At 37.3% G+C, this 22,191-nt stretch overlaps 1 protein-coding gene across 1 annotated transcript in view; it reads left to right on the forward strand.

The window, feature by feature from the left end:
• PTAR1 (protein prenyltransferase alpha subunit repeat containing 1) overlaps window positions 1-20,583 on the forward strand; it is a 40,161-nt gene extending 19,578 nt beyond the window's left edge. The window contains exons 3-7 of the mRNA XM_049770968.1: window positions 2,631-2,697; window positions 4,872-4,976; window positions 7,773-7,986; window positions 17,655-17,959; window positions 19,711-20,583. Coding sequence (XP_049626925.1) covers window positions 2,631-2,697; window positions 4,872-4,976; window positions 7,773-7,986; window positions 17,655-17,959; window positions 19,711-20,053 — 1,034 coding nt within the window. The 3' untranslated portion in view covers window positions 20,054-20,583. The remainder of the gene's footprint in view (window positions 1-2,630; window positions 2,698-4,871; window positions 4,977-7,772; window positions 7,987-17,654; window positions 17,960-19,710) is intronic.
• Window positions 20,584-22,191: the final 1,608 nt, after the last annotated feature.

Consider the following 22,191-nt stretch of genomic DNA (forward strand, 5'->3'; position numbering starts at 1 on the left):
CTTCAAAGTAGATAATTTGTTAGATGAGTAGAATAGAATTGAGAGTTCAGAGATGAATCCTAAGATATATGGACAATTAATCTATGTTAAAGGAACTATGTGCAGAAAAAGAAATGATTGGTAGGCATCTCCCAGATTTGAAGAATATATTTACTGAAATCTTAGAGGCCTCACCATGAAAACAGACCCAATTAGGAAAACCCCAAGGCACATTATACTCAAAAATCCAAAGAGAGTTAGAATGTTGAAAGTAACAAGGTAAAAAAGGAACTTACATACAAAGGAAAGCTCATAAAAATATAGCAGATATAGCAAATGGGACTCTATGAACCAGAAGAATAAGGGAAAGCATAGTACAAAAAACAACAAAATGCACACCTCACCAACAATACTCTATCCAGATAGATTATCATTCACATCTGAAGGAATTATACAGAGACTCATGGACAGCAAAAGCTTAAATAATTTATAGCCTTGAAATCAGTTCTTCAAGAAGTATTATAAGGGGCCGGTGAGGTGGCGTTAGAGGTAAGGTGTCTGCCTTGCAAGCGCTAGCCAAGGAAAGATCACGACTGCGGTTTGATTCCCCGGCGTCCCATATGGTCTCCTCAAGCCAGGAGTAATTTCTGAGCACTTAGCCAGGAGTAACCCCTGAGCATCAAACGGGGCTGGCCCAAAAAACCAAAAAAAAAAAAAAAAAGAAGTATTATAAGAACAGCTTTATAGGGATGGGAAAACTTTCCATCATGTGACATTTGTATATGGTACTCAATAAGGGTTCATATGTTAGTCTTTTACTAGATTAAGGATTAAAAACTTACAGTATTTTATCAACACAAACTAACCTTTATTGATTTAATTTCCAATATTTCTATTTGCCATATCTTTAAGTTTTATTGAACCAAATAATATAAAATAAATTTGCTATGTGCCTGCAATGGGGCAGACGTGGGAGTGGCAGGGAACCTGAGAATATTGGTAGAGGGAAGAAGACATTGGTAGTGGAATTGGTGCTGGAACATTATTTATGGAACTCTATTATGAACAACTTTGTAAGTTGTGGTGTCTCAATAAACATTCTTTTTTTTTTTTTTTTTTTGGTTTTTGGGCCACACCCGGCAGTGCTCAGGGGTTACTCCTGGCTGTCTGCTCAAAAATAGCTCCTGGCAGGCACGGGGGACCATATGGAACACCGGGATTCAAACCAACCACCTTTGGTCCTGGATTGGCTGCTTGCAAGGCAAACACCGCTGTGCTCTCTCTCCAGGCCCACAATAAACATTCTTGAGAATAAAAAAAAAAATTCAACAATAATACAATAATCCACCCCATCAAAAGATGAGGAAAGGAGATGACCAGTTACTTGAAAAGGACTTATAGATAGATAGCCACAAAACAATGGTGATTGTTTTCATTTATTATAGGAATGAAAATGAGATAGCATCTCACACCACTATGCATGGATATATTAGTAAAAAAAAAAGTGGAAACAACTAGTTGCCAGAGCTGTAGTAAAAAATGTGCCCCCCCCCCCTCAGCCCCCCCTCCCCCCCACCACCCCGTTGGTAGAATGTTGTCTGGTTCCTTACTGGAAGAGTATGGAAACATCCCAGAAAAGTAAGACTAGAGCTTCCATATGACCTTGCTTCTTGGTATTTACCACCCCTCCAATGCAAAACTATTCACTTGAAAAGATATACACACACCTGTATTTGTTGTAGCACTTTAGTACAATAATCTATACATGGTAGCAATTCAAATGTCCAATGACAGATGAATGATAAAGACATTGTAGTATACATATACAATTGCTGTAAGTAAAGATGAAGTAACACAGTGTAGGTGGAATTGGAAGGCATCATGATAAGTGAAATAAGTCAGCAGGAGGACAAATAGTCACCTATGGTTTGTAGGGAAGTAGAACAAGGGCATGAAAGGTATGAAAAATGACAGGCGCTTGGGTTATTGAATAGGTTGCTGGGCAAGAGATCTGGGGAGGTGGTAGGAAAATAGGCAGACTTAGTGTAATGGGGATGTTGGTGGAGGGTCCTGAGCACAAGCCATTATAGATACATAAATTGTTATCTGAGCAAAATAAAAGACTGAAGAACTAATTATTCTCTATAGGCATAGTTGTTTCACTATCAACTTTCAAGTATACCTATTAGAAGTAGAAGAAAATCTTCCTTCCTTTATTTATTTTTTTTTTGCTTTTGGGCTATACCTGGAAGTACTTAAGACTTACTCCTGGCTCTGTGCTTAGTGATTATTTCTGGTGGGGCTTGGGGGACCATATGGGGTGCTGGTGATTGAACACATGCTAGCCACATGAAAGGCAAATGCCTGTTCCACTGGCCTATCTCTGTGGCCCCAGAAATAGAAGTTCTTGATAATATTAATATTCTTGACATTTGACAGTTGAGAAGATATCTCTCCTATAAATTATATGGCATAGAAATGAGTATATTGTGGAGCTGTATATATTTATGAGTAATTTGTTTTGAGATGTGTATAAAGAGGGGTTAAAAAGAAATTGAAAGGTAGTGTTCTTTGGTTCTAATATGATTTCCTACAGACATTGAAAGATAGTGTTCTTTGTTTGGATCTAATATAACTTTTCTTTATTTTAGAATTGATAGATGTCACATGTACCCTCTTGCTTCTAAACCCAGACTTTACCACTGCATGGAATGTCAGGTATGTCATTTTCATCCAAGATGAAATGAAACTCTTTAAATTTCTGAAGACATGTAAGCCATATGAATTGGTATCTTGTTAAAAATATGAAATTTAAATTATAATACCTGGGATGTATTTAATGCATATTTCTTCTACCTATATACTATCTTTCTTTTCTGACACTTAACTGACTCCTTATCCTTTTATCACACATTCATATGCTCTCCATAAACTTCTCATCCTAAATATAATTTGTTGTGCTAATTTAAGTACTATCTCACTTTAGCCATGCTTTTCCTCCTTTTTTTTTTTTTTTTTTTTTTTTTTTTAGATTGATAGGGATAGTCAAATGGGCAAAATTTGTTAACTTTCACATCATGGGTTGATGTAGTTGAAAAGACCTGCAGTCTAATACAGAAGGTGTATGGTGAGGTTGAAGGCTGAGGATCTATTTAATAACCAACAATAATATCTGTCATCCAAGTATTTGGAGTCTCTGGCACTCAGTATTTTATGCTGGAACCACATTTTACATATACTGTTATTGTTATATGTCTGTTATAATTCTACATGCAAAATAATAGAAATATCAAATTTCAGGTCATTCTTAATTAATTTTTTAGTTAAGCACTAAAAATGTCTGTTAGATAAAGAATAAAAATTATAAAAAAGAAGCAAAAGTCCCTTTGAGCGTTGTGGATGTATTTTAAATTTTCTTTTCTCTTTTGGGGGTAAGGGTGATGCTGCAGGGGTTGTTCTTGGTTCTTTACTCAGGAATCAATTGTTCAGAGCACCAGATGGGGTGGCAGAAATTGTACTTGGGTCAGCCTGTGCATGGCAACCACCCTATCCACTATACTATTACTGTGGTCCACATTTTAAATTTTCTTTTGGGATAGGTTATAATTTCTTTTCTTTAACAATATTTAACTTTCTATGTATTTTAAGCTTGGCTGCATTATGAATTTATAAGTGATAATTCAGTACCTAAATTGTGTATTTTGCATATTGCTTTTATTATTTGACTCTTTAAAATGGTCTGTGAATAATGAGGTATTTCAGATAAAGAATAAGTAATGCATAGAATAAATAGTGACTTTAGGTTTTTATCTGATTTTAAAATTCAGGTCTTCTCTAATGACATTATATTAATAGTATATGCGAAAATGAAGATTGAAAGAAATCTCTTTCTCCTAAAAATTTTGGCTAATCATGTGGAAAATAAACATGCATATCTACAAAATGCCTCCTTGGTGCCAGTCAAAAACTGTCTAATCATCAAAGCGAGATTTTTGTGAAGGCACAAAATGGTAAGGCGTTTGCCTTGCTTGCGCTGACCTAGGACAGACCATGGTTCGATCCCCTGGCATCCCATAAGGTTCCCCAAGCCAGGAGTTATTTCTGAGCACAAAGCTAGGAATAACTCCTGAGCGTCACTGGATGTGATTCCCTCCCCCCACAAAAAAAAACCCATGTATTTGTGTATGAGGAAAAGATATAAGGGAAAAGAACAGAATATAAAATTTATAATTTATGTTAAACTGTGTCAGCACAGCTGACAGGGCATTTGCATTGCACATGGTCCACCCAGAATCAATCCTTGACATCCCATATGGTCCCCATGCCTGCCAAAAGTGATTTCTGAGTGCAGAGTCAGAAATATCCCTGATCACTGCCAGGTATGGCCCCCAAACCAAAAATTCTAAAAATAAAATCAAAAGTAAATGTTTTTTAAAATAGTTTAAAATATATATTTGCATATGTAGAAAGATAGGAGAAATTTCAAAAGAAAAATAATTTGTTTAGAGTAGTGATTAAGTGAATAACTTTTCTCCTTTTTTTTTTAATAATTTCATTTAAGTTATATATGTATTTTGGTACTGCAATAGACCATTTCAAGTCCTCTTTAGAAATCTAGAGCTTGTCTAATATTGGAGAATCTGCCCAATGTATGTTTTGGAAATCAGACAAAATGTAGAAACCCTTTTGCCCTCCTCTGAATGGGTAACGAGTATTCCATTGTTGGTTAAGAGCTGCTGTTTCTGATTATTATTATCTTAGTATTAGGAGAATACATTCTTGATTGCTATATATGAGTACTTTATAAAACAATTATTTTGAAAAGTGTAATTCATAATGAGGTTATTTTAATAAACATGTGGGGAGAATGATTTTTTATCTTTTATTTCCAGGAAAGAACTTATTCTCTCTGGCACTTTAAATCCAATTAAGGACCTACATCTGGGGAAATTGGCCTTAACTAAGTTTCCAAAGAGTCCAGAAACTTGGATTCACAGGTATGGTTCATTCAGCCATCGGCTTCTTAGGATTCTGAATGTCTGGGGCCAAATAATGAATGTACAGTGGTGAAATTTGGGTCAGAGTGTAAATTAGTTTATCTACTTTTAACGTACGTGAGCTTCAAAAATTATTTGATTACTTAAATCCTTTGTTTTTTCATTTATAAAAGGAGATGAATAATTCCATTTATTTCAAAGTAAAAGCTTGAATTTACATAAAATAATGCTACTAGAGTAGCAACTGGCACATAGTAAATACTCATTAACTATTAGTTATTAACTATTTGAAACATTTCTGTAGATTATATTAGAAATTTAGATATAACAATTCAAATTTTATAAATCATTTTGGTATGTTCTTGGCTTTATAAAGGTGGCAGGTACTAATAATGGTGGTTATTATAATGAATCAAATTAAAATAAAGGCTGCTAAGGTGAATGATATGTAGGTTGGGTGAAAACCAAAAATGCACAGGATATTTTTAGACTAGAGGCCTGAGGCAGATGGTCAAAAATAAATTATATTTTAAAACCTCAACTATCTGAAATCTTCCTACTTTTGGTCTCAGTGTAACTACTTTGTTTTGACTAAATTGAGGTGATATGTGCTTACTCGTTGATCAGTGAGGGCATTTTCTGAGGAAGTCTGCTCAAGGTTTATATACTTATAACTTATTTTAGGATCTTAAAGTTAGTTCTTAGCTGGAAGTTTGCCTTTGATCCTATTGCACATCAGTTACTTTCAAACCACATAGTTATATTTCCTTCCTATGGAATGACAGACTTCAAAGACCTTGTGGTGGCAGGGGAATGAAACTGTTAAGTATGCTTTCAGTAATTTATTGCCTCGTCTAATATTTAATAAAGCAAGATTCTGTTAAGTAAAAATACTTAGTTGAAAATATTAAAATGATATTTTTAACTTCTTGTACCTTTGGGTTTCAAATTATTATTTGTTTTGTTTTGTTTTTGGGGCCACACCCAATAGAACTCAGGTGTTACTCCTGGCTCTGTGCTCAGAAATTATTCCTGACAGGAATAATTGCTGACCAAATTTGATCCCCTGCATACAAGGCAAATTCCTATCTGCTCTGCTATTACTTCGACCCATATGCTTCGAAATTTAAGACTCAAAGGATGCTTAATATGAAAAATAATTTGTAAGAACTAAAGACAGTGTTAGAGATTTTTTTTACATTTTATTTACATAAATGCTAATGAACATTTTAAATAGACCAGGGACAAATTTTCAGATAAAGACTGTGTAAAGTCTCTTTGACGGGTTATCTGATTAAACAGCTTGTTTCTATTTTCTCTTGCTATAATATTGAAATTTTGCTTAATGAGAGCTGTCACAATGCAGTTATTTTTTCTGGTGAACAAACATGCATTAAGGCACGCAGATATTAAAGAAGTGAACTGTGACTCCTTTTAGTATACACAGCCACTAATTCATATTCTTCTCAGCAACCCCACTCAAATACCAGGTCATTTGTCTTCCCTGCCCTCTGTTGGTTTTGCAAGGACCAATGTGTTCACAAGGGAACATGTGCTTTTAATTGCACTTGTGTTCACCAAAGTTCACACACATGCTCAACTGCTGCCTGGCTATCCTTAGTTTCTGAGCTCGCCAGTACCTGTGCCTTTATTTGCAGTGCCCTCACACAACTGACTGATGCAACTGGAAATCCCTTTTTCTGGGTCTCTCCTTCGTGTGTGCTGCGGAACTGGGAATTGATCTTGCAGCCTTACAAGAGGGGTTGAGCTACAGAGCTGTCTCCCAGCCCTTTTTACATTTACAGGCCAATTGCCTTTACAATTTATTTTGCAAAATGGAGTTTAGATGTTTCATTTTGGTATGATGGCATTTCTCCTTTGGTTAGGTTTTGTTTAGTTTTATTTGTTTTTCTGTGTCATTTTTTTCTCCTGTAAAGTATATTTCTAAGTTGAATTAACTTTAAAAACAACAAAACAGAGTCCAAACAGTATAGCAGATAAGATGCTTGTGATACATCAGGCCAAACTAAATTAGCTCCTCTGCAGCCGATATGGTCCCCAAGCACCACCAGGAGTAATTTCCTGAGTTCAGGGCTAAGAGTAACCCTTGAGTATTGGCCAATGTGGCCCCAAACCCAAATTAAATAAAAATAGAAAGCAAAACTGAATTTCTACAAGAGACAATACAATAGAAAAGGTGCTTGCTTTGCATACACCACTCATCAAGATTTGATCCCTGGCATATCTTGTATATTCCCTAATCCCACCAGATCCCTGAAGATAGACAGGAATAAGCCCCGTTTACTGATGAGTAAGACCTCAAAATAAAACAAAACAACAGAGCTGGGAGACAGCTCAATGATAGATCATCTACCTACTATTTGAGAGGAAATGAGTTAGATCCCTGGAACTATCTGATAATCCTAAGCGCTGCCTATCCCAAGGTGTGCAACCTACTGGTTTCCAAGCACCAGGCTTCAAATTATCAGGCCTGCACATCAGACTGGGTGGCTCCTAGAATTACAGTTCAACAAGCAGAAATGGACATGTGGGTCAGCAGTCAAGCATATGTCTCATGTGTGAAGCTCTGGGTTTGATCCCTGCATGCAAAACAAAGCACGATAAAAACAGTATCACCCCCCCAAAAAAGAAGAGAAACACCCCAAACTGGACTTATTAACAGGCTTTGTATTGCAATGTCTGTGAATGGAAATCATTCAGAGCAAAGACAACTGGTTCTTTTCTTTTCTGGTTCATGTTCTTCCTGCATTCTTTTTCCATATGCTGCCTAAATAGGCGATGGGTGCTACAACAGCTAATTCAGGAAACTTCCTCACCAGCCTTTGTGAGCAAAGGAAATATGGGGATAGTTCCTGCAGAAAGAACACAGCAACTAATCCAAGAAGAGATGGAGGTCTGTGGTGAAGCAGCAGGAAGATATCCAAGCAATTATAATGCCTGGTCCCACCGCATCTGGGTTTTACAACACCTTGCCAAATTAGACATCAAGGTAGGGCTCTTTCTGTTTTCCTAGGCCAGCTTTCTCTGCACTTTAATCTCATCATTGTTTGTTCCTCTTCAGAAGAGCTTTTCCTCTGCAAGTAGAGGAAGATAAAGGGTAGACCAACATTCACAAAAGGATCATGCTGTCTGATTGATAACTTCTGGTAATTTAAAATGCTTGTCTCCCCCCCCCCCCCCCCCGCCTGTTTTCGGCATTCTTAAGTCTACTAGTACAGAAAACTCAGGTTTAAACAGTAAAGAGTGTTGAACACATCATTTTTCCTGAAACAGGAAGATTGGTAAGCATTAGAAAACTGAAACTATTCTTTCATGGTGGCCTATTATTTGAGCTGAATCAGTTGTCTACCTTATCATGGTTTTCTTTCAAGGGCTAGCCTAAAAAAAAAACAAGAGAGAATTTCAATATTAATATTTTCTTTTTATTTGGAGATATTTCGATTTATTACTGGCATTACTTAGGGAATACTCCTGGCTTTGCACTCAGATAAGCGCTTCACCTATAGTACTGTTGCTGTGGCCTTTAATCTTTTTAGTTTAGAAAGAAAATGGAAGTTTCTAGATAGTGACTTTATTATCAATCAGTAAGAACCAAATATTTTTGCATACTACAACTTCTCTATTTTCTTTATTTTGTATCACAGTAACATATGAATTTAGGATATCCTTTTGGGGGTAGCACATCTGATTGTGCTCAGTGCTTACTCCTGGCTCTGTGCTCAGTGAATCACTCCTGGCAGTGCTAGGAGTGGGGTAAGGGTCATATGCAGTGCCTGGGTTCAAACTCCAAGCAGCTATTTATATTTACCATGGCCTGCTTGATAGGTGGAGTAAGTAAAGCTTTAATTTTTGCCTGCCTCGGTGGGATTATTGTGAAAGTTACTTTAGTTAATAGGTATAGATGGTATGAAGACTCACACACACAAACTCACTCTTAGCAAATTGACAGTCTAGTTGGGGAGACAGACCAGTCATTATAAAGCACTCTGGCACTTACGGAAACAAAATGAGAATAGTGAATGCAGAAATGACTTGTCATCCAGTCTTGGGAAACAATAGCTGAGAGGATCATGCTACATTGTCAGGAGTCTGGGAATGGGACATATTTGTCTGGGCTGTGAGTCATATGAAGTTCTGTAGAATCAGTTGTTCCTCTTTCTTTTTTTTTCTTTTTTCCTTTTGGTTTGTTTTTGAGCCATACCTGAAATGCTCAGGGGTTACTCCTAGCTCTGCACTCAGGACTTAGTCCTGGCAGTGCTCAGGGGACCATCAGGGAAGCTCAGGATCAAACCTATGTCAGCCTCATGCAAGGGAAGTGCCCTACTCCCATGCTTTTTTCCATCCCCACGTCAGTCATTTTACCTTCACTCAGACTTGCTAGTATGCATGTGGGGAGGGAGTATCAAGGTGAGCGCTGTCAACTTAGAGGCCTTTGGAGACATTCCTGCTTTATACATACTTTTGAAAGTGGCTTCCCCATAAAATTAGAAGCAAGGAATCTTACAAGGTAGAATCCTTGATCGGTTACTTGAAACCATTGTATGAAATGAAGATGACACCACCCATTGATGTTGTGTTGGCTTTGCTGCCTTTGTCTACTTCTGGGTTTTAGTGTCATCAGCCTTCTCCACTCCTTCTGAAGGGATTGGATTCTTCTGTCACCATGGACACCCACTTGCACTCCTCACTTTTGAGGAGTACTTTGTAAAACCCTCTTACTGTTCTGATTTCCTATGTCTGTTGGAGGAAATAATCACAATCAATAATGCAGAGGTCCTCAAACTATGGCCTACGGGCCACATATTGTATTTGTATCTGTTTTGTTTCTTCATTGCAAAATAAGATATATGCAGTGTGCATAAGAATTCGTTCATAAGTTTTGTTTTTACTATAGTCAGACCCTCCAGTAGTCTGAGGGACAGTGAACTGGCCCCCTGTTTAAAAAGTTTGAGGACCCCTGATTTAATGGAATAGTTAAAATTTTAAATAAGCTCAGTATCTTAAACAAGCTGCCATTTTATTTGCTCTTTCCACTTTCTTTTTAACTTTGAAAATTATTTTTAAATGTGCAAGTGGTATCTTCAGTCCAGGGGTGTGGCTTAGAGGCAGAGCATATATATGCTGCATATGAGCAGCCCCAGAGTTTATTCCTTAGCACTGCCTGGGAGGTAATATAGCAGGCAATAGCTAACCCAGGATCAGTTGTCACATCATATGGTCCATCAAGCCCTGTCAAGAGTTATTCCTGAGCACTGCTTAACATTGCCCTAGGGCCCCTCCAAAGAGAAATGAATAAATAAAGTTAAGTATTGGTACTCAACATTGCTAAAGGAATGAAAGTGGAACAAGCAGTATAGAAATGGGTATAAATTTAGTGGTAGAGCAGCAAGATTATTATACTTTACCAAAACAAACCAAAAGAAAGAGAAAATTAAAAAGAAAAATCAACCCAGTACCGAAAACCATGTCTTATTTCATTTTTGTTTTTTTTTTTTTTGTTTTTTTTTTTGTTTTTTTTTTTTTTTGTTGTTGTTGTTTTGTTTTGTTTTTAGGAAGATGGGGGTTTGGGGCCACAGCTGGCAGTGCTCAGTGGTGATTCCTAATTCTCTTTCTAGGGGTTTTCTCCCAACTGTGCTTAGAACATGAGGGGCCAGGGAGTGAACCAGAGCACACACTTGCAAAGCATTTGCTCTAGCCATTTGAGCTAGTAATTCTGTTTTGGGGCATTCGTCCTGAAGAAACAATGGGAAATCCAATGTGGTAATGTAACAATTATTAATGAGTCATAATTAGCAGTATAGTAATTAAGGTCTTCCCACATGGCTTTTGAGGTCTAATTTGAATCTTGTCTACCAACCTTCTGTTTTCCACAAAATGAGGGATGATCATTCTTACTTGCTGGAAAGATATATGTTAGATGGGTGGTTCCATAAATAAAGTCTATAAATAAATATCACATACATACTTTTTTCTAAGTACTCACCCAGTAAACTCTGGGTATGTGCCAGGAAATAACCTAGTAGTCACAAAACATATTATAACCAGATTTGATTCTTGGAGCCTCATGGTCCCCTGAGCATAAAGTGCAGCCCTGGGGGCCCCTAGAGTTGTGTGGATCCCTGGTGCCACAGCCTGAGAAGCACTGCATTCTTTAGCCTTTGTATTGAGCCATGGTTCAGTTGGCTGAAAATTGTTAGTGGGGTCTCCAGACCTCTGAGCACTACTTGGGAGTTAAAACCTCTGGTTATTAACAAGTTGATAGGTAAAATAGTGTTCTATAAGTTCATAATAAACTGGAATATTTTATTGCTACTAAAATATGTCTTTGAAGTAAAATGTTCATGATGAGTAAAAGATAGTAAAAGATAACTAAAAGATAGTAAAATATGACCAAATATACTTAGTATACATAGATATTAGTATTGAATGAGATTTTAAGTCTTCTAAACAGTGTTTGACATACTATAAATACATACCAGATAGTAGATATATTTGTAGTGATTGTATAGAATCCCTTATATTACCTCTAATATGTATTTGCTTTTTAGTCATTAAAAAAAGCAGAGAATAAATATATACCAGTGCTTTATGTGGAATTACAATAGACTTACTTTTTTTTTTGTTCCCTAAGGAGTATTTGTATATTTAAGTGAACATAAAATTTAACTAAAAACATTTTTTTTTTTTGGTTTTTGGGCCACACCCGTTTGACGCTCAGGGGTTACTCCTAGCTATGCGTTCAGAAATCACCCCTGGCTTGGGGGGACCATATGGGACGCCAGGGGATCGGACCGCTGTCCATCCTATGCTAGTGCTTGCAAGGCAGACAGCTTACCTCTAGCGCCACCTTCCCGGCCCCAAATTTTTAAAGTGTCTCATTTTTGAGAGAGAAGACTTTAGTGGCCTTTTGAACTTGATAAGGTACATTATCTGAGTAAGCAAATACAATCATATTCATAGAGGATATAGAAATGGCAAATAAGGACCTGAAAATAACTTTGAAATCATTAGCCATTAGTGTATGCAAATAAAACACCATAATGAGCGTAGGAGGATGGTATAGAAGTTAGTCAATCTCCTTGCAGATGACTGACCCCTGATTCCATCCCTGGCACCACAGATGGTTCCCTACACACCACCATAAGCTACTTAGAACATAGAGCCAGGAGTAAACCTTGAGCACTGCTAGGTGTGCCCCCCACACACAGAAAAAAAAAAAAAACAACAAATGAATAAAAGAATTGGTTTGAAATACCATTTTACATCAACTGGTATGACCAAAAGTTTAAAAAAAAGAACAAGCAACAACAGCAGAGAATTTAAATGATCAGAACAAATCATAATGTATACAAGTTTCATTGATGGTGAATATGGTATCTTACATAGTTGGAAAAGGGTACTTTTCACAAACTTTTCAGTTTTAGATGTTTTAGAAGCTAACAAGTACTAATGTAACTTCAAGCTCAAATCTAAATGAAATAAAAATCTATCTAAAAAGGGGGACCTTAAAAATTAATGGTAGCATTGTATTGAGAAAGATAATATAAAACCAGAATTAAAATAATGTAAAGATTTCTACAAACCCTTGAAAAAAGTAATGGCTATCACAAATGAAACTGGGCAATTAGGGCTGGAGAGATAGCATGGAAGTATGGCGTTTGCCATGCATGCAGAAGGACGGTGATTCAAATCCCGGCATCCCATATGGTCCCCCAAGCCTTCCAGAAACCATTTCTGAGCATAGAGCCAGGAGAAACTCCTAAGCGCTGCCAAAAACAAAAACAAAAACAAAAACAAAATAATAGATATCAGGCGGGGCCGGCAAGGTGGCGCTAGAGGTAAGGTGTTTGCCTTGCAAGTGCTAGCCAAGGAAGAACCACAGTTCGATCCCCTGCAGTCCCATATGGTCCCCCCAAGCCAGGGGCAATTTCTGAACTTCTGAGTGCTTAGCCAGGAGTAACCCCTGAGCATCAGAGTGTGGCCTGAAAAACCAAAAAAAAAAAAAAAAAAAAAAAAAAAAGAAAAGAACGAAATCGGGCAATTTATAAAAATCATAAGAAAGTAAATAAGAAATTAAATGAATAGGAAAAAATAGCTTTACTGGTAAAATTAAACATTTTCATATTGCATTAGTGAAAATTAAAGTATTAATGAAAAATTAGAAAACATACATTAACATATTTCATTAGGAATATAAATTATATAGCCTGCCTGGAGGGTATTTATCTTTAAATCACTTAGAAGTAATATCTGTGGGGCTGGAATGATAGTACAGAATGTATTATGTTTGCCTTGTACATAGCCAACTTGAGTTCAGTCCTTAGCACCCCATATGGTTGTTCCCTTTAGCACCACTAGGAGTGATATTCCTGTGGTGCAGAGCCAGGAGGATTAAGAAGCCCTGAACACTAGGAGGTGTGGCCCAACCCCCCCTACCACTCCCCAAAAAAAGAGTGGTGTTAGGGACTGGAGAGATAGCATAGCAGGTAGGGAGCTTGCCTTGCACACAGCCAAACTAAATTCTATCCCCACCATCCCATATTGTCCCGCGAGCCTGCCAAGAGTTATTCCTGAGTAGTGTAGAGCCAGGAGTGACCTCTGAACACCACTGGGTGTATCAAAAAAACAGACAAAAAGGGAACATTTGTATCAAGAAAACAATGCCTGTATCTTTCTACTTTTTAGAATTCTAGTAAGAAAATGCCCTATATTTCTGGTAAAATTTCTTATCTCTCTTAACCTTAAACAATGAAAAGGCTCTGATGGATACAAGTTATTTTTTAGAATTAAACTGATTTGCTAGAAGCTTTTCATGTGCTTCTTGTCTTTTTTTGCCTCAAATTTATGATAAATTGTAATTTACAGGTGTCAAAATATCCAGTAAGAAATCTTCTAGAGGAGCAGAGGGTATGGCTCAACAGTAAAGTGGGTATCTTAAGACCTGATTTCAATCCCTAGTACTACAAAAACAAAAGGAAGAAGGAAAGAAAAATAATCAAGAGGATTTTCATCCTATACCAGTTACTTTAAAGAAACTTTAATATCCTTTCTACCCATATTAAGGAACCATACCATAATTTTTAAAATTGTACTAATGCAGCCTAAATTGTGTTGATTAATTCTTCAAGTATGATAACAATGTGAAGACTGTTTCCAGATAAACATTTAATCTCACCGTTTTGCTCATTTTTAAAATCAGAAAATCTTGTTTTTTATTTCTCAGAAACTGAACAGCTCTAAGCCTCTGCATTTAGTATATGTGACTGAATAAGGAGACCTTTAAAACTTTCACTGATACAACCTAACCATCCTAGCTACAAATAGTTACTTCATTCATTCATAAAAATATGTAAGTTCACCCTGATGCCAGTGTGTATAGGGTTGTTGGAAGCAATAATTAAAAGCTGTGAACAAGTATGTTAACTTGTAAGTTCAGTAGATATGGAAAGACGTCGAGAAAATTTCATAACAGATAAGACAGAACACATCAGAATGATGGAGGTTCAGAAGAAAGGAGGGAAAGAATTCTTTAGGACTTTAGTGCATGAAGAGGGCATCTTGAGAAAGAAAGCTTTTGCCCTAGACCCTTGAAAAGCCAGTGGAGGACCCTTTAGCAGTGTGATAATATATAGTGCTCACTCTTAGATTTATGTTTTAATTCTTATGTGGTAGGAAAATCTTCAGATAGAATGTGTTAACAAACCCTCAAAATATCCCTTATTAGCTTGTCTATGTTTGCTTCCTGACCAAGACACTGCCAAGTACTTTGCTTTTCCTAAATGATGCCTTTTATCATTTCATTTAAGAATTAGTTTGCAGGATTGGTGGCCATAAACTTTAAGCAATTCACTGTTGAAAAAAATTTTTTTTGTTTTTGGGCCAAACCTGGTGACATTCAGGGGTTACTCAGGCAATGTGCTCAGAAATTGCTCCTGGCTTGGGGGACCATATGGGAAGCCAGGGGATCAAACCATGGTCAGTCCTAGGTCAGCTGTGTGCAAGGCAAATAAATGCCCTACTACTGCCCCACTCCTCCTGCCTTGCACTTGAAAATTTAAAAAGTCATGTATCATTGATGTCAAGTTATTTTGGGGCCACACCCAGTGACGCTCAGGGGTTACTCCTGGCTATGCGCTCAGAAGAAGTCGCTCCTGGCTTGGGGGACCATATGGGACGCCAGGTGATCGAACCGCAATCCGTCCTAGGCTAGCGCTAGCAAGGCAGACATCTTAACTCTAGCGCCACCATGCCGGCTCCCCCACCCCCTTTTTTTTGAGCATTTGAAAAACCCTTTTATTCTTGCATGTGTTTTTATATTAAGCCTTTATAGCAGTGTTTCTCAGAGTGGGTGATATTGGGTGCAACTGGAAGGTCCTTTTTCTTGTTCTCTTAAAGAGGGTAAAGTTCCATAGGTGTGCGAGAGCAAGGGTTTTGGTTTTTTTTTTTTTGTTTGTTTGTTTTGTTTTTCTTTCCTGAAAAGGAGGTGGTAGACCAAAAGACTTTGCTTAGACTTAGGTGAGGAATAAAATTTATTTTATTAGGAATGAAATTTATAGTGCAAAATAAATAATGAACAAAATAAATAATGAGCTTGTTTGATATAGATTTATTAACTGTAAAAGTTTACATTAAAATATGCTCAATCTGGGACCAGAATGATAACACAGTGGCAGGGTGTTTGCCTTGCATGCGACTGACCCAGGACGGGCCTGGGTTCTATACCCGGCATCCCCTATGGCTCCCCTCACCAGGAGCAATTTCTGAGTGTAGAGCCAAGAGTAACCCCTGAGCATCACCAGGTCTGGCCCCAAAACAAAACAAAAACCACACTCAATCTATACTTTGATTTCTTTTCAACATTGGCAATGCTTATAAATTTCTTTTGAACATCAGCATTATTTGTAAATGAATACCCTTACCCTCATCATTGTTATAAAATTTGACTTTTCTGTGTGTGCCAGTCAGAATGTGATTAGTCTGGGGAAAGAATGACAAGGCCTTATATGTAGATAGGTAGATGTCTACCAATAGAGAGATAAATAGGTGACATATAGATAAATACCCTCTGATGTCAAGCATAATTTGATAGCATTGATATAAAAACATTCACACAGTTGGTAACAGGAAATGTACACTGGTGAAGTGATGGGTACTTGAATATTGTATGACTGAAACTGTCATGAATAGCTTTGTAACTATATCTCACATTAATTCAAATTTTTAAATTCAGACATTTACATATCAATGTTACCTTAATAAACACATACTTAGAATACTCAAAAAAATATCCTTAATTTGGAACTGGAGAAGAGAGCACAGTGGGAAGGGCTGGGCTCAAGTCTCAATCCCTGAATACCACCAGGTGTGATACATGAATGCAGAGGTACGAATAAACCCTAAGGACTGTTGGGTGTTCTCCCCCAATAAACAAACAAAAATTTTCCCTTAGTTAAAAAATGTTTTTCTGTCAAAATAACTTGGTCTCAACCATGTTAATGTTTAAAACGCCTTTGTTGTGCTAGTTAACTGTATCCACCACCATCAACGTGCCTGTGATTCAGTACTGGCATGATAGATGATAGTACAGGGTAGGGCACTTGCCTTGCATGTCACTGACTCAGATTCGATCCCCATCACCCCATATGGTCCCCCAAACCCCAAATTCTGTAGTGGCAGCCAGGACTAACTCCTGAGCATTACGAGTGTGACCCAAAAAATAAAACAAACTAAACAAAACCAGTGCTAATGGCCCTTTATCACTGTCTTAGGTCATTTCTTCTCCACTGCTTCCTTGCTCTTCCCTACCTGCTCTTATTTGGTAGCCTCAGTTCTGTTGTAAAAGTCTGAAAGCATATGTTTATTGGATACTTATGTTAATTCCCCACTTTGTCTTTTTATATGCCACTAATGAAAGAGATAATCTGCCATTTTTGCTACAACTTGAAGTGACCCTCTTTGGTTCCATCCAACTTATAGCAATGGGCAAGAATTTTTTTTCTCCTATTCCATGTGTTCAGATGCTATTTTAGCTTTTTTTTTTTTTTTTTTTTTTTTTTTGGTTTTTTGGGTCACACCCGGTGACGCTCAGGGGTTACTCCTGGCTATGCGCTCAGAAGTCGCTCCTGGCTTGGGGGACCATATGGGAAACTGGGGGATTGAACCGCGGTCCATCCAAGGCTAGCGCAGGCAAGGCAGGCACCTTACCTTTAGCGCCACCGCCCGGCCCCGCTATTTTAGCTTTTTTTTTTTTTTTTTTTTTTTTTTTTGGTTTTTGGGCCACACCCGTTTGATGCTCAGGGGTTACTCCTGGCTATGCGCTCAGAAGTCGCTCCTGGCTTGGGGGGACCATATGGGACGCCGGGGATCGAACCGCGGTCCGTCCTAAGCTAGCGCTTGCAAGGCAGATACCTTACCTCTAGCGCCACCTTCCCGGCCCCCGCTATTTTAGCTTTTTAAGGAAGAGGAGAAAGCAATATTTACTGACCTTCCACTAAGTATTAGACATTTTATGAAATGTATTGATAGAAATAGTGGTGCCAAAAAAAAAAAAAGTAATAGCAAGGAACATATCAAAGAGTTATCTAAGGCACTGTTAAAAAAGAAAGGAAACCTTTGGTAGTTCGCCATCTAACTTCCATTTTTTTTTTCTTTCTACAGATTCTTCTTGATGAACTATCTTCCACTAAACACTGGGCATCCATGCATGTTTCTGACCACAGTGGATTTCACTACCGCCAGTTTTTGTTAAAATCATTGATGAACCAAACTGTGATTGTTGGTTCTGGGTTGGAGCAAAATCATTTGAGTAGTGAGCAAACCCTAATTCTTCCAAAAGATGAAGAAGCATCAGCTTCAGCAGAAGAACCAAGGATAAATATCCCTCATCTTCTTGAAGAAGAAGTTGAGTTCAGCACTGATCTGATCGATTCCTACCCAGGACATGAAACCCTTTGGTGTCATAGGTAAGAGAAGAAGAGAGCAAGTCCTGCACAAAATTGTATGACCTTATTAAAGCTATATAAGATTGCATTTTATTCTTGCCTGCTAGGGTAAATATTCATATCATGGAGTTTTACCTTAAGTATGTTTTGAGGAGTTTTATTGCTTACCCCTATTCATTACACCCCTTGTGACTAACAGAATGAAGCTACCAAAGAAGGTCTCTCCCTGTGATATTAGTGTAGTGATATCTAACCTTTACTACACCATGGAAATATTAACGTTTGTTACTTCCAAACAAAATACCAAAGTTTCTGGATTAATGGAACAGAGGTGTTCTTTGTTCACACAAGGACTAATTGGTACTAAGAGGAGAGAGTTGGAATGGCATCTGTATTACTCTGACCAGTAGTCCACTATCAATTATTATTCTTAGGAAGCTTATTTATCTTTAAAGCATTATTTTCTACAAAATAGGTTCAGTACATCCATCCTCTGTACTACAACTGCAGGAAAAGTGGGTAAAAATTACCTTTTAAGACATTGTTTCTCTAAGTGGTTGGCACTGCCCTCCTGTGCTGGGGCAGTGGAAACATCAAGGAAGATGGTAGTAGCTTTGAGTTGATGCATTAAGAGGGTCTTTCTGTTTGTTGCCTTAAAGTGGATTTTCACAGGATACTGTGTTTGTTTGTTTCTCTTTTCTGTTAGGCCAAGTAAGTTTGGGAACTTGTCTTTCAAGAACTTATGAGTTGCTACTTCGTGTGAGCTATTGACATCTATGTAGTTTACTATATTGCATATAGCCAAAAGAATTGTGGATTCTAGGTACCATCTCCTTGTTTTTAACCAAAAATTCTAGATGTTTTTAAGGGAAGAACTATTCTACTTAGAGGAATAACAGGAACTGTATATTTTTTTTTCCTACATAGCGAGGGGAGAGGTTTAGGTCACATCTAGTGGTACTCAGGACTTACTCCTGGTTCTGTACAGGGTTCACTCCTAGTGGGGCTCAAGGGACCATTTGTGCTTTGGGAGATCAAACACATGCAAGGCATGTGTTTATTTTAGTTTTTAAGGGTTTTTTTTTGGGGGGGGGGTTGTGGTGGTGCATCAGTGATGCTCAGGAGTTACTCCTGGCTATGTTCTCAGAAATCGCTCCTGGCTTGGGGGATCATATGAGACACTGTGAGACACTGGGGGATTGAACCGAGATCATCCTAGGCTAGCGTGCACAAAGCAGATGCCTTATAACTTGCACCACCACTCTAGTCCTGCATGTGGATGTTTAATCAAACTTCAGTAACGACCCTATTTAGAAAAAAGTTTAATTGTTTTCTAAATTATAAGACCAACTGTATGATCAAACAGTGTCCACTAATTAATTATTTAAAGGGAGCTACTTGAACCTCTTATTTCATAATTATTTGTGTTCTAGGATACCAGTGAGGTTTGGCTTTGGTTTTGGATTTTCATCTATAGGAGAGATTGTATTAAGACCTACCTATTTCTTATGATAGTTATGATAATAATCATAGACTTTGCTTGGGGAGGGGAGCAGCTAGTGGTCTTTTTTTAATCCAGTAAAAATTAGGATCTTCCCAAATAGCCCAGTCTTTTGTCATACTATTCCCTCTCTTGCCCTTAACAATTTTGAGTTACCAAGGGGCAATGAACTAAGTAACGCTATGTTTGGAAATTACTAACCTTTTTTTTCCCTAAAGTTTAACTTTGGTTTTTCTTTTTCTCACTTCTCATCCTCCCACTTCTTTCCCAGGCGGCATGTTTTCTACCTTCAGCATCACTTGAATGGTAGGTTTCCTCAGAGTGTGACCCAGTTATCACCTTCAGACAGCACTGGGGGAACTGTAAGTGACTTGCACCTCGTGCCAGGGGGCACCCATGTTTCTCAGGCAATGGAAGTAGATGGGCTAAGTGACTCTAGCAAACAGGGCTTTTCTCAGGAAACCAAACGCCTGAAGCGGACCCCAGCTCCTGACTCTCTGGGCCTCGAAATGGAACACAGGTTCATCGATCAAGTATTGTCTACATGCCGGAATGTGGAGCAGGCCCGGTTTGCCAATGCATACAGAAAATGGCTGGTCACACTGACTCAATGAAAGAAATAGATTAGTCCTGCAAGGTTTTCCCCTTTTAGTGCAATATTGCTTTCTTTTTTTAATTTACATAGTTGCATGAGTTGTTTGCTATAATTAGCTAAAAGTCCATAGTGGGTCTTTTTATTTTATTTATTTTGTAAAGAACTGACATTCCTTTGAGTAAATAATAATTGTATAGTTTCTTCCTGCTAAAGAGTCTTAATGTTTTTAACTTCTTATCCTTTATATTTCTGAACATGAAATTTCTTATCATTTGGTTCTTCAAAATTGGTTCAGATACACCTCCGCCCACCTCCGCATTTGCTGTGTAAGCTAATTTTTTTAAAAATTAAAATTCATGCTATAGTTCCATTTAAGAACAATACAAATGCAAAATTACTTGATTTAGTGGTTGATCTGAAAATCAAATGGTTGTTGGATGGATATGTAAAAATGCAAATCAATTTTTTTCCTCTAGAACGTCCTGATTGTGATAGACCAACATAACCAAAGTGAAAAGTATTCGAATTTATATAAAAAAGTGCTTCCAATATGACTCATTTTTGAAATGCTTATTTTAAAGAAACTAACTTTAAGATTTTATGTAATAGCAGTACTGGGAAATTATTTTTATTACTAGTTTTGATAGATTGTTTTTACCTCAAATTTGGTATATGCTCAGAACACTCAATCAGCACATATAAAGAGCAAGCATCTTTTGAAAAATCTGAAATGCCATTTTTGTTATGTATTACTTTTATTTGAGATGACCATCAAAAATGGAAGATATAGTCATAGAAATGTGTTTATTAAAGTCTTCATTTTTAAATTTTTAAATTATTGAGGATACACTGGATAAATTACAAAACATCTTGAATTAATAATTAAAAGGCGACTGGCCAGACTAAAAGAATAGTTTTGAAGGTTATTTTTTCAGTCTTATTTTTAAAAAAATAAAGCAATTTTTTACACTTTCGTGCTAAATTTATCAGGGATGAGGTACCAAAGTAGACACCTTATACTTATCTTTTCAGTAACAAGGGCTGGATTTTTCAAGTCATGAGGCAGGGGTGGGAAAAGGGCCAATAATATTCATCTATCTATGTACCTACCTACCTACCTACCTACCTTCCTACCTACCTAACTACCTATCTCCTCCTTCAATGGTCTATATTCTTCCTACATAGTATTCTGTTTTCCTAGTCAATTACGTATTTTCCATCTCTTTTGCTTTTTTCATATTTATCATTCCTGTATTATTTCAGGGATATATACTGATTATAACTATCTCATGAATTTCAGAACCTGTTAAGCATACAACATGCAATATGAATTGCTTCTGTGTAAGTTCTGCTAATGGTAGAAGCTCTGTTGTCTTGTCTGTGTGGATTGTTAATAACTAAAACAACTGTTTCCAGTATGTTCCTATCTACTTCCTAGATTGTCTCTGAGATGAGGAGAGACAGGTCAGGGAAAGATACACCTCTTATCTCACTGTTATGGAAACACTGAATTTGAGTTAGTTGCTGAGCATTAAGGGGTTGTCGACAAAATAAACACTTTGAGACAAAATAAACACTTTGCGTGCATGCACATCATGATTTTATTGATTGACAATCTGTCAAGTGAGACTCGAGAAACTAGAAAAATTGTCTGACTGGCCCATGTTGTCAAAAGCTGCTCTCCTCTCTTAGGGCAAAAATTACCTTTTTTATATGCTTTTTTTAGTACTTAGGTGAGAAAATAATTGCCATTGTGAACACAATTCCACCATGTTTTGGGTGCAAAGCATATTTTGAATCAAATACCTCAAGGTCTACTTAGACTTCTATGGATAAAATCTTTAGTTTGATTTTTAGCACCTGCAGGGTTGGTCAGGCAGGGGATAGGTTATGTGTGCATTGTTAACACACAAATGCTATGGAAGATTCTCCCTGTTCCACAAATAATGTTGCCAAATTTGGTCTCACTCAGTACTATCGTTGTTTCCAAGCATCAGTGTGTGTATCCCAAGTAATATGGTCTCTTAAGCTTTGATGTTAATGTTAGGACAGTGAAATATGAGCTAATGTTTTATCGTGCTCCATTTTTATACCTTCTCTAAAAATTGTGCTCAGTTTTGATGTTAACTGTCCTTCATACGTTTTAAGACAATTAAC

The sequence above is a fragment of the Suncus etruscus genome, chromosome 3, assembly GCF_024139225.1.
Source record: "Suncus etruscus isolate mSunEtr1 chromosome 3, mSunEtr1.pri.cur, whole genome shotgun sequence".
Taxonomy (NCBI): Eukaryota; Metazoa; Chordata; class Mammalia; order Eulipotyphla; family Soricidae; genus Suncus; species Suncus etruscus.